General features: G+C 40.6%; 1 protein-coding gene across 3 annotated transcripts; it reads left to right on the top strand.

Annotated features, from left to right (window-relative positions):
- The first annotated feature begins 234 nt into the window (after positions 1-234).
- Positions 235-8,640, top strand: LOC146454227 (uncharacterized). 3 transcript variants are annotated; one of them, XM_085095691.1, is made up of 7 exons: positions 235-370; positions 1,913-1,986; positions 3,160-3,276; positions 4,551-5,885; positions 6,486-6,592; positions 7,459-7,508; positions 7,916-8,640. In XM_085095691.1, exons 2-7 carry the CDS (start codon positions 1,920-1,922, stop codon positions 8,064-8,066), a joined length of 1,827 nt encoding a protein of 608 aa, XP_084951817.1. In that variant the 5' UTR covers positions 235-370; positions 1,913-1,919; the 3' UTR covers positions 8,067-8,640. The 3 variants fall into 3 exon arrangements, with proteins under 3 accessions (XP_084951817.1, XP_084951816.1, XP_084951818.1); XM_085095690.1 differs by lacking the exon at positions 235-370 and having other exon boundaries at positions 1,873-1,986; XM_085095692.1 differs by lacking the exons at positions 235-370; positions 3,160-3,276 and having other exon boundaries at positions 1,912-1,986.
- The last annotated feature ends 7,446 nt before the right edge of the window (positions 8,641-16,086 follow it).

Genomic DNA, 16,086 nt, shown 5'->3' with positions numbered 1-16,086 from the left:
AAGGGGAATATTCGAAAGTTTCCGTCTCCCAAAATAAGTTTTGCTGAGGTGAACTGGCTGGCGAAATTGCTTTTGCACGGATACGTAAACAGACAAAATAGCCCCTCCCTCCTGCACGCAGTCAGTTGTCTGTGGCTATTTAAAAGTGTTGGTCCCTGCTTCTAGAACATAAATGTTTGATCATTTGCAAGACGCTACAAAAACAGACTATTTTAAACAAAGGCTCTAGCATGTGGTACAGGTTGCTGTCTTTTGTGGAAGAGAAACAATATCGTATGATCCCTTGGTCTTTGGTCCGACATTCAAGGAGAAAATTTTAATCCAATCCTTTGGCAATCAACTAACTCCGACATTGAACAGCCAGAAAAAAGGTGTGTGAGCTTTGAATTTTAGGAACTTTTTTTCGGTCTCGATTCTATGGATCGGAGTTTGGTTACGAAAGCGTGGTGTTTCTCAAATGCTGTGACTGTTACCTATCGGTAGGAGGATCGACGCTTTCCACTACCAAAAGATTATGGTCTAATGTTTAAAGTTATTTTGTGTGGAAGTTAATGGAATAAGCTTTCAGTAAGATTTTCTCTTTATTTAAGAACCAACTTTTAAGCTGGTTTACATCCTTAACTGAAACGCCATATTGCAAAGTGAACATATACTTGTTAAAAAAAAAAAAAAAAACTAGGAGGGTGAATATAGGTGGGCTTACATTTCAGTTAAAACATCTAATGTTACAATTTCGTCCCTGAGGTGTTAGAAGTTTATGCCACTGTATTTTTTGTCAAGCGTTTATTATTTTACGAGATAACTACGCCAAGTTTTCAGTTTTAAACAACATTGTTTGTTGTATGACGTCAGATGCACACCGATCTTGTTACGTCTCAAACATGGCCATCTAAGGCTGTTAGATACATTTTTATTATTCAATTCATTCTGATCAGGATTCTTAAGGAAATCTTTTCTTTTTTGAGGCCGTGTGTTCTATTCAACCCAAATTCGAACCCACGCAGGTTGCTATGTGATCAACGACACAATCTGACAACCTGTACGAACCTAACATTCAGTTGACACCAATGATATTCACTGAATTTAAAATATGTTTAGTATTTTAAATTAACCCGGCATTATTTCTTACTGAAAGCAACTGAAGAAATAAACTGCCAGGTCCTCTTGTTTCGGGGTGTACTGAAGAATCCCGTAATTTACCAAGTTGCACGTACCACCACAGGGAACCCAGCAAGGTTAATTTACAAGACTATTAGTCCCACTGATTCTGTAACATAGCAAAACATACAGACTGGATGTTATCGCGGTTACTAAATTGAAATTTAAAGCAATATATGAGATTGCGCGAAATAGGTTATAAGATAAGTTTCAAAAGATTCTTTTAAAAGTTGACTTAGCTTGTATTTGATCTGATCTGAGCGCTCCTTTCCGCTGCTTACCGCTAACCACGAGAAAGGCCAAAAAAAGGAGATTGCTGCGAGACATGGTAGTCTAAAGTTAACACGCGTGGGGATGTATGTACTCTAGGATTGAAACGTTATCGTTATACTCAAACATGAATGTAAATCGATCTAAATTAAAGTGCCTAAAAAAGGCGGGCCGGGTGAGTCGGATAAGAAAATGTTTTCATAATTAATCTTTTGGCCTGGAGAAAGGAAGAGGGGAGAGGACCCTCCTAGATCCACTACTGCGTACGGGGGGGGGGGGGGGGAGGGGGGGAGCGGACATCAATTGCAAATTGTGTCAAGAAAAAATATGGTTACCACTGTTCCCTGTCTCTTTTATTTTCCCGGCGTGTACATGCAACGTTCTCTTTCTTGTTGGGCTATCTTTATTTCGGCTCCCTATAATCTGAGCGATCATAACTTCAATTTTAATAATAAAATACACTTCAATGGATGTTTTGACTTATAGGCAAGATGAAATACATAGCTTTGTTTGTTGCTGTGATGGGATTCTGCCTGACGGATGCGATGCCAATTAACGGTAAGGTTGCAATCATAAAATAGTATAAAAGATCACTTTATTTAAACTGTCAATGTATTTGACGCGGGGCACTGATTGGGAACACTTTCCGGATCGAACTGGAATTTAGAAATGTTGGTTCTTTGAGCAGAGGGGAAAACTGGAGTACCCGGAGAAAAACTTCTCGGATCAAAGACGAGAGCCAACAACAAACTCAACCCACACATGACGCCGAGTCCGGGATTCGAACCCGGGCCACATTGGTGGAAGGCGAGTGCTCTCACCACTGCGCCATCGCTGCTCCCCAAAGTAGCATCAGAAAATGAACTTAATTCTTATTCTAACCCTATAAAGTGAGATGTCTTTTCATATATCGTTTTGTGGAAGAGAACTGTCGAAAAGAGGCATGTTCTGTGGCTCTAACTTGACTGATAAGGCGTGATGTACATCGTGTACCAGGCTAGAGTGAATTGTAAATGAAGCATCCCAACAATGCGATAAAAACACAAATAACTCAAAATAATAAACACCATTTATTATTAGGTCCAAAGCGATTTTTAATTAGACCTATTTGAATAAGTCTACACCTACTGTTGTAGCTATAAACTGAGTTTTGCGCTTAAAACATATCTTCAAAACGCTTGCCACATTGGTCGATCTTCACAGTGAAGGGAAGCATTAACGCTCGTGGGTAATCATGGGTCCACTTTAAATAGCACGTCCAAGAAGTCATTAATAATTCATAAGCCCATTGACCCATCAAGTGGTCGATAATACATCACGTGCAGTGACTTTATATCGATAAACCTCCTCCTTATTATTATGCGGTGCTTTATCAGCTGATTAAACACTCCTCATTAGTATGTAGTCTTTTTCTCCTATGCTAATTTCCAACGTTCACAAAAGCATGATTGCTATGAACTCTATGGACACACGCTTTTTCAGGAATGTTTTTGAAGCCGTTCAAAAAACTCGCAGCACATGTTTTAAACACGATAAAACACTCCTGCTCGTTTTATAAACATTACCATGTTAACATACACTGCAGATCAGAGTTAATTCTCTCATCCATCATTCACCGACATCAACCGAGTCTTTCATGACTGCCAGTCCACGCTGCAGCTGGACAGTCTTATACTGAATAATGATTCATTATCTAACAGTTTGTCAAATTAATCCTCTAATCCTAACCAGACTGCCGTGATCATTATGAGTACTGTGGAGAGTGGGCCAAGGGTCATTACTGTAAACTGAAGAACTACAGAGACTACATGAACCTCGTGTGTCCGTACTCTTGTGGCCTATGTGACGGTATAATAACTTTTATTACAAACTATATCTGCTAATTACTTGTTAAACCTTTAATGTGACCATGACATTATGGACCCGAGTGGGTGGGTTCTCTTAAAATTTTGTGGTGGGGATGTACCACCCGATTTTCGAAAACTGGCCTGCGCCACAGACGGAATCAACCGCCAGTATAGACATCGTCTGCGAATAAGCACCCAAATCCTTGTTCTAGATTAGAACAAGGACTTTGGGTACGGTGCTAATTCTCAGGCGGTATTTACCGGCGGTTGATTCCGTCTGGGTGCAGGCTACAACAAACTGAAACCTGCATAATTCCTGATTCTGTTTCAGACCAAATTATATAATTTTCAAATTCATACCATTTTCCAGCCCTGTCGCAGACTGGTACCGGTGATTGAACTTTACTACGTCAAATGTATCTTCTGGTTTCTCTTTTTCCTCCTTTTCTCTCTATTTCGTCTGCAGACAAAAAGTGATTGAGAAGTTTTTAAGGTTTTGCAGTTCCCTAAAATTACTGTATCCAGTTTAAGACCCAGAGACAGAGTAAAATGGTTAACTGAAAATCGATACCGGTTTTCAGACTAAAATGACTAAAAAAACCCCCACCCTTTGGGGCGATACAAACCGATATAACATATAACAGGTAGTACCACCCGAGCTCATGGACCAGGGAACTATCCCTCGGAATTTTGGGCCGTGGGGGGGGGGGGGGGGGTTGCCTCAAACCCTGACCCTATTTCAGACCATAATATGTAACTTTCCAGTAACCTTTTATAGACCTGGCCTCTAAAATTCGTACCCGTTTTCTAGAATTAATACCCGTTTCTGTAAAATCTACCCCGTTAATTTTGAAGACCAAAATGGTAAAAATCTATACCCTTTTTCAGATCCTACTATTTGAAGGGTTAAAAGAAGAGTACCCCCTGGCGCGTCACATACCTTTACTGAGCTTATACAGGAATGTACCCCGACCGGGAATTATGGATGGAGCGGGAGATCGGAGTATAGAATGCAAGGAAAAAATTTTTTCTTTTCTTTCTAATCTCTCCTTGTCCCCTATCTTTCACTGAGCTAGTCTCAAGCTTCTCGCGTCGTGAAGATTGAGTGGGAGGTTCTGAGTGATAAACTTATCTCAATTTGACAATATGAACGGACGATTTTTTTTTCATAACAATGGAAAGACCTAGACAGGGGAAGAGAAATAATTTACCCAAAATTTACAAGTACAATTCAAAAAACCTCTTAATTTGATGTCAAGTGTCTTTCCTTTTCAGAGTTGCTGAGTGACTCTAGCGCTTCCGGACAAGCGACTTCCAATACTGGTTCCTTAGACGGAAGTCAAGGAGGCGTACATAGAGTTGTACCGGAGATCAACGCAGATTTTGAAGGTTTAGGAAACGCGTCTCAACAATTAAAGAAAACAGATGCTAAAGTCAAAGATGAAGTCCAGGGCCTCTCGGGATCAGGGGACGATGAAAACGAGCCTCTTTTTCGTGCACCAGCAACAAAAGAAACAGACTCTCGATTTCATGGCGAGGCTGAACAGCAGGACGAGTCAGGTGATCAGCAGGAGCTTGTTTCCGGTTCCGGTGTTGATCCTACTGGTGCTAATTTTTGGGCTGTTGTTAGAGTTGAACCTGACGCAGTCGACGGAGGAAGCGACAGAGAACTCCACCTAAGCCGCAGATCAGAGAAATCCACCAGCGAAGAAACTACAAGGAATGTTGATAAAGGAAGTGCATCTGGCGCACAAACTTCCGGTGAGAATGACGTTACTCAGAAAAGCGAGTTTCCCGTCAAGAGTTCGTCCGGCGAAGAGGTCACCTCCGGTGAACGCTTAAGTCAAAGAAGTAATCCTCCAATCACAGGTGGTCTCAGTCAGGACGTCGCTTCAGGAGAAGATGATGCACCCTTTGACAATTCCTCTGCAGAATCAGAGTTGGATTCTGGTTGCTCTTCCGGTGACGGATGTTACGAGGCCGAACGTGCCCAGGGAGGGGAGAATGGATACGGTAATGCAAGATCAGTCATAGCTAAGGCCGAGCAGGATGCTATTGCTTCTGGCAGCGCTGCGGCTTCCGGTGATTCTTCTACTAATGTTTGGAAACATCCGCATTTCGATGTGTTGGCTGGTCCTTATGATGACAAAGTTTCCACTTCCGGTGCTGCCCCTCTGAGTTCCGGTTCTGGTTCCGGTTCTGTCAGTGAACTTGGAAACGCTTTACACGACATTGAAGACGCCATTTTCGAGACCGGAATTCCTTTGGACATAACGCGTGATGTCACTTCCGGTTCCGGTCTCCCCGCTTCCCTCCAATCTGATAGCCAGGATGAAAGTCAGACATCCGGTTCCGGGGCTGGTGGAGTGGAGAAGGAAACAGATACGCAGCTATTTGCAGCTCCTCATCACCACGAGAAAATGAATCTAATGGAGAAAATGATGAAGCTTGGGAAATTACAAGCCTTCAAAATATCTCACCTAGCTAATGTCGGAGGTACAGGCCGTGACGAAGTACCACGCCTTGATAATAATGACGATGATGATAAAGTTGATGATGATGATGCTGCTGATGATGATGATGATGATGTCACAGTTCAGTCAGATTTAGGTAAAAGGGTCAATTTCAATACTATTAGTTCTTCTTGAGGAGGCGCGGTTTTCTCCAAACATTAGGGAAGTTTGGGTAGGAAAATACTTAAAAGTACGAGTACGACAATAGAATTTGAAACAAATTAAGTTAATTCGCTGAGCACTTGAGGCTGGTTTACACGTACGACGTAAGCATGGCCATATCTCGGGTGTGTCCTTAGATATACAGTTAGTTCAGTTCACATTGTCTTTTTACCCTGGTGAACAAATGAGTAATGGAAAACCTAAAATATGTTGAGAAGTAGTTTCAGTTAAAGCTGCACACCATCGAATCCAAGGGACTGTGCAGATGGCGTCTTTGTGTTCGATACGTTTATGATTATCGACTACGTATAGTAGGGCCTTACCCCTGGACAACGAGAATCTTATACATCTGTTTCCAGCCATTCTGTAGCATAAACTGTTCCATCCATCCCCTCTGATGACATGCTAGTCCATCACAGCAAACCCAGCATGAAGTGACCAGGAGTATTACTACTTCCCCCTGGATGGGATGCTAGTCCATCACAGGTTACCCAGTATGAAGTGACTAGTCTGTGGTTCTGTTTCTTTTGTAAAGGGCACGGAACGAAAGTGACTTTTGTCTTGAATCAAGATTTCCACGGTGGATATGCAGATGACAATTCAGCTGCTTATAACATTCTTGCGAGGAACGTTAAAAAGGAGGTGAGATAAAAAGTGGGACACCCATATGGACGAAGTATCTTCCACTGTACGTCTTGAACAATGCACAACGGAACATAGTTCATCCAGACGCATAATGCGTCTTGTGCCCGTCTTTATACTAGAGACGAATGACCAGACGAACAACGAATGTTTGCCCAAAATCGTCCAGACGAATAATGTGTCCTCTTGTATATAAAACGGCCTCTCACAGAGAAAATAACCACATGTTAAAGCGTGATGTCTAAACCTTATAGTGACACAAAGTTGCGAGACACTCCAAAAGGAACGCGAAAAAATACTTGTTGATTCTTAGGGCGTTTGAGTTGTAGTTTATAAAATTCATGCTTAGGTTTGAAAGCTGCAACTCAGTCCAAGCCAAACTGATCATAGGTACGACCGATACCAAGAGCAATAAATTGCGCCAAAAATACCGTAAGAGCAGACACGGACGCCATATTTAACGTACAGCTTCTTCTTGGCATCTTTCGATCCAGATAAGAGATCCAAGAAAAAACGGAAAGACAAAAAGTGAACTAAACTAAATAAAATAACAGAAATCACTTTATTTAATTGGGAGCACTTTTCAGATCGAATTGGAATTTTATTTTGTTGTTTTTTTGAGGAAAGGAGAAAACCGGAGAACCCAATCGAAGGAAAACCTCTCGGAGCAAGGACGAGAAGCAACAACAAACTTAACCCACATATGACGCCGAGTCCGGGAATCGAACCCAGGCCACACTGGTGGGAGGCGAGTGCTCTCACCTCTGCGCCAGTCCCTGCTCCCCCACCTTTTCATCGCCATTGTAGTACACATTATTTTATTTCTATTAGTTGTAATTGCTCTTCTTTTTTCTTGTAATCCACAGGTCGAGAGAGCCCTTGGAAGTAAGACAGTAGTATCAGAAATCTCCTTCTCGTGAGTATTCAGAAGTTAGTTGAGGTTAACATGCAGAGGCCATGGCCAGCATTCTATCATGCGTGTGTTTATACATCATTTGAACCGCACGACTTCCACAGTGCAATAGATGTAATACCCTGAGACCTGTAGAGAACTTCTTCAATACTATTGGTCATTTAAAAAGTAAAATTCACACTATAATCAGGCAAATTTTAGCCTTCTCAGCTAACATCTTCCTCAACGTTTCTCAGCTTTCAGTTTGAGAAACCCTGCCATTTCTCAACTGATGGTTAAAATTTTGGCCAATCTAATTCAGACCCTCAGCCCTTCAGATCTATTTGTACCCCTCGCTCAAACACCTAACATCAATGAATCTATTCTTTCGGCAATCCTCTTGATAACAGCAAGTCTTCTTTCATCAACAGAGAGGTCCGTGAACCTGCGCACGCACCAAGATTCTCCAAAGTTCTGACGTCACTAAAACTCCTTGGTGACGTCACAAAGTTAGAGAAAATGGTCAAGGAAGGCTTCATCAACAGCTTGGTCGTCGACAAGACATTTTTTCACACCAGTTGAGAGACCGCTAACGGAACTTCGACGGTATCTAGGGTAAAACGTCAAACTGGTTAGAAGCAAAGGAGTTAACAATGTGTTGAGGAATATATATTTTGTAATATTACAACGTTTTAAAATTATGACGACTCAACGGTAACTGAACAAGTGCTTTCGCTGAATATTCGTTCTTTGAGTCCTTGAAACTTATGATAGTCATACGATTACCATAAGATCTCAGTTTGTTATCCTACTTTAGGCTTTCCTTTTAAAATACACTTCTAGTCAGTCACTTAAGGCATCCAAAAGAACTCCAAGAAAATAGTTCTTTATTTCTAGAAAACCGATGTCCAAATTATTTGCCAGGAGAAAAATCCTGTGATATTCAGTCAGTGAGAGTAATAGGAAAAAAGAAAAGAAAACAAAACAAAACAAAAGAAACAATCAAAACAATTAAGGATTCAGTTGTACTTTGTTGACAAGGTATTTCACGGCATCAGTTTTATTTGTTATACCGAAGGTTTCAACAAATTCCTCATTTTCCGAAAAACTTGTTTTTTTTTTTAATATATTGCCTTTTCTTATGAACCCAAAAAAGGTGAAAATGATAGAGATACTAGAATTTCGTTTACGGCAAATGGCAAACGGCAGGAAAGACTGGCCAAGTGATCATGTTTACCCTTCATTTGCCGCTCGCTGTTTTCAGTTTCTCAGTAAAACTGAGTAGTTTTGTGGTAGTATGTACTGAGGAAGGCCAAACTTGTTTTACACTATTCTCATGTATGCACTAATTATTTCAAGAAAACATAAACGCAAATCTCACGTTTGCCGTTTGCCGTAAACGCGATTCTAAATCTCTGTGTTGTCATCGATTTACGAGACCGTGTGGTACAAACCTGTGATTGCATTTTTTGATCGTAGACAACGTAACATCAAACGAGTCCTTTACGATTCATAATGGTATGAAGAAAAGTAAGAAAAACGACTGTAATCCCTCCCCTCCCCTCCCCTCCCCTCCCCTCCCTTCCCCTCCCCTGTTGAGATGTCGCAATATTTATTGTATTTAGATGTGACAGTTAGATTTGTGGAGTACACCTAGGGTGGAGAGGGAGATTTTGTTGTGAGCCAGTTTTGTGAAAATTAAACAAACGAATTTAAAAGTATCAATAGGCCATTTCCGAGTTGCTGTGAACCTCACTATGAAAGCGAAGCTAAGTGCAAAACTTTTCATATGAAAATTAGTTTTGTTTGTATACGAATGAAAACTAATTTTCATAACAAAAACTTTAAACTTAACCTCGCTTTCATAATGAGGTTCAAAGCAACTCGGAAATGGTCTATTCCGATATGATTTACGCTGGAGATTGTCCGCCAGGAAAAGAACATGATCATAATCTCTTGTATACAGGAATAGTTTTGCTCCACGTGGTATAGGTTACTGATTGCTTCTGTTGGTTTGTTGCAAACATAATAAAATATCTAATTTATTACATTATAATTGAAACAAATAAATAAATTGTTTTTAATTAATTCATTATGGTTTCTTTGCAAATAAAGTTATAAAACCTTAGTACTAGTTTCACTAACTCGTTCTTGTTACTGTTAATCATGCTTATCAAAACAGCTTGGTCTAAGCAATGGATGTTATGGACTGCGAGCAGTCTCTCTTTTGCTCAAGAATCTGCGGGGAAGAACGCAAAAAAACAGAGCGAACACGAAATTCGCGGGAGTCGCCTTCCGGCGCCCGCGCTACTCGCGGCTTTCTCGCTCGCCCGCGATACAGGCCACCTACAAACTTATGACCAATCATCTTCGAAGCTTATGCGAGCGACAGTGCCACTCTATTTCAGGAGAGTGCGGGCCTAGCTCTCCACAGTCTGGTACTTAACCAACTGAGCTAGCCATACGTATCAATTTTTATTCCTCTGGCTCGCCATCCACGCGTTTATTAGGGATCCGAACTTAAAGAACGACGAGGGTGACGGCAACTAATGACACCGCAAAACTCGCTCTGCACGTGCGTTTTAAATTTTGATACATTTTTTTTGCCGTCCTCTGCAAAACAACAACGTGTAATGACCAAATTCAAGGTTTTGTGGAGAATGTGAGCAAACGACGGTGAATTTTTCATTCTCTTTCTGTAAACTTGAACGCCGCTCCTAAAGTTTGGTTCCTGGGTAGTTCGCCGTTTCTTTAAAAGTTGAACGAGTTGAGATAATCGCGAAGTAGCACAAATAAAATAAAGTTATATCTTCAAGGGACGTTTTCGATGGCGTTGCTGTCGTCGCTGCTTAAGTTCCCTATTGTCAAGTGACGTCAGGAGCCTGGTGACGTCTATTGACGTTGTGATGTCATCATTTGCAGACCACCGTCCACACTTGGAATTTCATAGCATGTATAACAGGCGTTTATTTAGACAAGTGCGAAGTGGCTCAAAAGACGTATTTCTTCGAAAACCTTAGTTCGAACAATGTCTCACGGTTCGAGGTTGGCTGACTGAAAATCCTGTTATGCAGACTAACTTCGAAAAATCTCCACTTTGGGCGTAACATTTCTAAAAATCTCTGTTTCCTGGGTGTTTTTATTCTTCGTCCTTAAACTTAAATGGAAATCCCAACCGGCCGGAAAGAACGTTCTTCTTTAACCCGTGAATTCCGCATGCGCAATAAACGAGTTTTCGTAATGAACGAAAATGTTTCTCGATAGGCTGTAAACTTTTAGCAAATATGGTACTCTCACGGCACGTTTAAGTTTCTCTCCTCCTTCAATTGAATACACGGCTTTGGAGATCGAAATTAAAAAGAAATAGCCTAAAAGAACACTCGACCGTTGAAAAGGAGGACATTGGGGGATTTTGATAATCTCAATTCGATGAACTGCACAAACTCTGGAAAGAAGTGCGGACTTCAGGATCAATATAGTCTTCTGGGCAACCGTACTCGAATAACATAATATTACCTCTCAGCCTGCAAAAAAAAATTGAACACATGATATGCCCTCTCTCGGAGTCGATCCCGGGATGTACAGGTTACAAGCACGAGGACTTGCCAAGACACCACCAACCAAGCAACACTGTCCAAAGGTTAAAAAAACAAAACAAAACAAAACAAAACAACAACAACAACAACAACAGGTAACTGTGTCAGCCAAAAAATGGTATATAAAAGGGTGAGAATTCGAACCACGGGGCGAAGCCTCTCAGCATAACCATTATTTAGAACTCCCCTCTCCCCTCCCCGAACCCGGGGCCACTATCTACCATTAGAGAGTGTTGTTTGCTTTGTGCGAGAAACTGTCAAGCGTTGACTTGCGTGATCGACGATCAAGCAAGGTGGACGTTTTCGACACGTACAGAACTTATCGCCTTATACGTTTTGGAACCTGTTGTCCACTATATCTATTCCAATAGTGCAGGGAATCAATACCCAAAGAAACTTCCAGGCGCACATGCGCACTTCGCGTGCGCTTCTCATTTCTTTCTTCCCAGTTTGCCACCCAATGAAACCTTTTGGTAAAGATTGGCAAACAAATCTGTAATTTTTTTTGTGAGGTAGCTTTCCTGTAACGTTTGGGCATCAGTTCGACAAAGTCTGCAGCGTCGCACGCCAGTTATGATGCCAGTAAGCTATGACTTCTAGTGTCTTGGCATTGGGTTATTAAATCTGTCAGTCAAAGCGTAATTTCTTCGCCGTTAACTCTCCAATTTCCACCGTGTAAACTGTCGAGTACTTCTTAGAAGTTCCTCATTCGATTTTAATTACCTCTTCTAAAAGGTTTGTTTGCTTTCTGAAAACGGCATATTAGAGTCTAAACTAAACGCGTGGGGCCTCCATTTTGAAAGATAGCCCTTTCTTTCTGATCCGCACATTGTGACTATATGACGTCACACAGGTTGGGATGCGACGGTCGCCTCCCGCGTGACATACGCGCCGATAATGGATTCTGATTGGGCCGTTTTTGTTGACGACAATAAGAACATTATAAGACAAAAATATCCCTACTAGGAGAGAACAGAGTTTAATCCAGTATTTAATAAATTTATCAATTACAATTTGTGACTACAATGAAGAAAAAGATACCCGACCGAAACATTGTAATGACTGTTTATTAATCACCATTGCAGAGATAAAATACAAGCTTCAATAACTAACACTAGCGGTCCGTAATAAAACATTCGAACCCCTACCTTCCATGGATAATACCCCAGAGTCTTGAGATCCAAGCTAGTCTTAGAGCCTTGAAAAGGATTGCAATATCTACCACACAAATCCCAACATCCTGCTGGTCTTGAAATGACGCTGCTCTTTTGATTTTGCTTCTCTTGTTTTTCCAAAAGACGTTAAAGCTTCGTTTTAACGACAGGTGCAATTTCCTTAGCAATATTAAGAACTATAACTCCTGATAAATTAGCTGTATAAAATATTTCAATATCATCACTTTCCTAAAAATATAAGTTCTCTCGCTCTCAGCATACCAACGGTTGTTTAAAATTGATGTTAAATTCGTCATTGCCTTTCTCATCATAACATGCATGGGTTCGTTAAATTTTCACCGGCTTGCGCAAGCATTTTAATTCTAAAGGATTGTGCTAATTGGTTTTCAAATTGCCAGCAAAATCCTTATCGATTTTTCCTATGTTCACAATAGATTTGTACCATCCGCAAATTGACTCAGTTTAATTTCACCTCTTTAATTCCTTCAATATTTTATTTTTGTTGTATTTGATAACAATTTTGCTGAACCGACAAACAGTTAAAGAGAGAGAAGGCATTCATGACGCACATTTCTGGATGGTTTCAACCGATTCGTTAAGAAGCCATTAATTGATTGTTTATCGCTGCACTCCCAATACCTTTGAGAAAACCAGTTTGTCAGTATGCACCAAATTGCAATTGCTTTGGTGCTCCACATTCACTCCCACACCTTACTTCTAACGCTGAGTGCTGCATACATCACGATGGCAATGATTGAAAAGCTCGGTTTTCTAAATCGGTCATATTTTGTACCTCAATAAACCTTCCTGACAAAACAATCGTTACGTGGTTTCACATGGCAAAGATAAGTTTGCTGACACTCACAGACTGTAAAAAATCTTGGCAATCTCTTGGGTTTAGGTGAACGATTATTCTTATAAGCATTCTTGTGTGGTGTTATTTTCCCTTTATACAGGCACACCAACCGTTAATTAAAATATATAATTCTATTCAGCAAGTGCAAAGAGCTAAAAAACTCATGCCCTTTCTTTGACCTGAACATTCTCGTCTGCCTTACTGCAGAACCACAAAATGCCTGCAGTGGCAGCTACTTTTATTTTTATACGAAACAAGTGCTTCCTTCTTTGTATGTGATCAACATCAATCGTGCACATTGCTGGGGACTGTTGTGAGATCCCAGCCTCAGTAAGCACAAGTCTCGTGTGGAGCTGAGTTGTATAAAGGCCTCCGGCGTTTCACGGGTTCGAACATTTTTGTTGGGGACCCTGTGTGATTATTCATCTTCGGCTAATCATGCCAAGAGTCCTATAAAATAAATTAGTTTAGAATTAAGCAGAGTAAAGCTTCAATTTGTAAACACTCGCCCACGGTGACAAGCCATTACCTAACTGTTCTGAGGCATTCCATTGATCAGTAACCCCAGTTTCTATGTAACTTAGGCCTGTTTTTTGTTTTATATTCTTTTAAAACACGTTCCTCAGGGAATCACCTGTGCTTGTTCTTTCCTTTGTAATTCTGACTTCGTTTGTGCTCCATTGCGGGAAAAAATATTTTCTCTTTTAAAAGACGTTTTAACTGCAGGAAATTTAACACGACAAAAGTATCCAAGGTACGAAAGTGACGCATATTTACATCTGCCGACTTCCTCCCGTCTGGTCTCGAAGCTCAGTAGGAAAGACTGAACGGACGATCAAATCCGGAGGTCCTGGGTTTGGTTCCCGCCGAGGTCTAAATTTTTTTTTTTTTTATCTTCTGGTTACTTTCCTTATTAGGGCTAATGCTCAGGAAGATTTTCATAGGTTCACTAAGATCCACTTAAGTTAACATACACTACAGAATTAATTCTCTAATCCCTCATTTGTGTCGTTAGAATTGGCAGCACTTCAAAAACTCATTAATAATTCATAAGCCCATTGACCTATCAAATGGTCGATAAAACATCACGTGCAGTGGTTTTAAAACCCGATAAAACCTACTCTTCATTAGTATGCGGTGTTAAATCATTTTTCTCCTATGCTAATTTCCAACGTTCACAAAAGCATCATTGTTATGAACTCTCTTGACACAAGCCTTTCCAGGAATGTTATTGAGGCCGTTCAGAAAACTCGCAGCAAGTGTTTTAAATATTATACTGATTATTTATACCTTTCAGAAAAAAAATTATATAATGCCAGAAATTTGGTCCATCAGAGGTGGCAAATTTCAAAGTTCATGGCACAGGTCTTGAAATTCGTCTCGGAAACTTTTCGTCAGATTTAAAATACGAAATCTTTGTTTCGCCGTGACTATGTCTCTGTGTCAAGTTTGAAGAGAAGCTGGCTTTTAAAGTGCTGTATTGTACGAAATTTGCACAGTCAGTCTTGATTTGATTATGTCCCTATGTCACCTCAATATAAACTGTTGGCTTGCCGTCTCCTTTTTGCTACCTTAATGTCTCAATTGAAAACCTGAGAGCTACTCCCAGGCCGCTTACTACATTAAGAAGCTTTAATGTCTTTATTGAATTTTAATCAAAAGTTGCTAAATAGCCGACGATGCTTACACGAACAGTTCGCAGGTACCTTCATCTTGTAATGAGTCAACAACAACCAAGATTCCAACTTGATTTTGTTGTGTGTGACAATATGGCTGATTCACATGGCATTGCGAGAACAGCCTTTTCAGAAAGGGTCACGGGTAAATCAATTTACAGTAAAGGATGCTGGGCAACAATCTTAGTTCCTTTTTGATCGCTGTTTGCTGGGTTTGGGCGAAGTAATTCACCCGTCATTTCCTAACTAAAGCTTCCTTTTGGAGAAAAGAAAAGAACTGACCACCCGTCAGCTTAGTTACGAAAGAAATTCTCGTGCCTTCAACCTATCAAACCGACCAATAATCCATTTACCTAAAATATACCACCACAGTTCTTCCATCACGCATATGCAACACGTCCATATTCGAATCCAACCAGCATACAGGATGTTTACCCCAGGCGAGGGGAGGTACACCCCTAAAACAGCCATATAGGTATATAATTATGTTCGCTGCTACGTTTTGGTAGGGTATAGATTTTTTTTTTACCTGGAATTGAGTATGGTTTGCACCAGTAAAATGGGGTTGCAAGGGCTACACAACTCCTTATTATTTGTTTTCCTCCTTCATCTGGATCTTTTCTATATTTATTGATGATTTGCAATTGGAGGGTTTGCAGTGTCTTAAATAGGGTATTGATACAAAGTTCTGGTCTGAAATAGGGTAAAGGTTTCAAGCAGCGCACCACACCCACCCACCCATCCAAAGTTTTGGGGAATAGCCACCCTGCGGATGTTTGTCGCATGAAACTTGTTTAATAGCATAGCTCCAACGAGTCTCCTGTAGCTCAGTGGTAGATCACCCGAACTAGTAATCGGAAGGTCACAGCTTCGATTCCTTTTGGAAAAGCTAGGATTTCGTTTTGCCGAGTATGCCTAGCCTCTGTCAGTGACTGAATAACACAGCATTCTAATTTTTTTACCAGGCGATAAATATACTGTCACATTTGTTGCAATCCGCATGTAACAAACGATAAATGATTAGCAAACAGAAAACGAGACGTGAGAAAGTGAACCCCACATACATACATAGGCCTCTATCAATGATAACTTTGTATGTCTACTTTTACTATTGGGCCAACCTGCATTGTTCTTTAGAGGACAATCCCTCGCTAGCTAGTTTAAAAGCGGCATGCAATTTGAGAATTCTGGCAACTTTGTTGAACTGTTAAGTGGCCGTGTATAAGTCAGGGATCACAAAGTAAGTATTGTTCACAAGTGAATAGTACTTTTACCCACACAAGTGAATAGTACTTTTCG

This window comes from Pavona decussata, unplaced genomic scaffold (assembly GCF_977016875.1).
Source record: "Pavona decussata unplaced genomic scaffold, jaPavDecu1.1 SCAFFOLD_307, whole genome shotgun sequence".
Classification (NCBI taxonomy): domain Eukaryota; kingdom Metazoa; phylum Cnidaria; class Anthozoa; order Scleractinia; family Agariciidae; genus Pavona; species Pavona decussata.
Note: the sequence above shows the minus strand (reverse complement) of the source record. Positions and strands in the feature narration are given on the sequence as shown.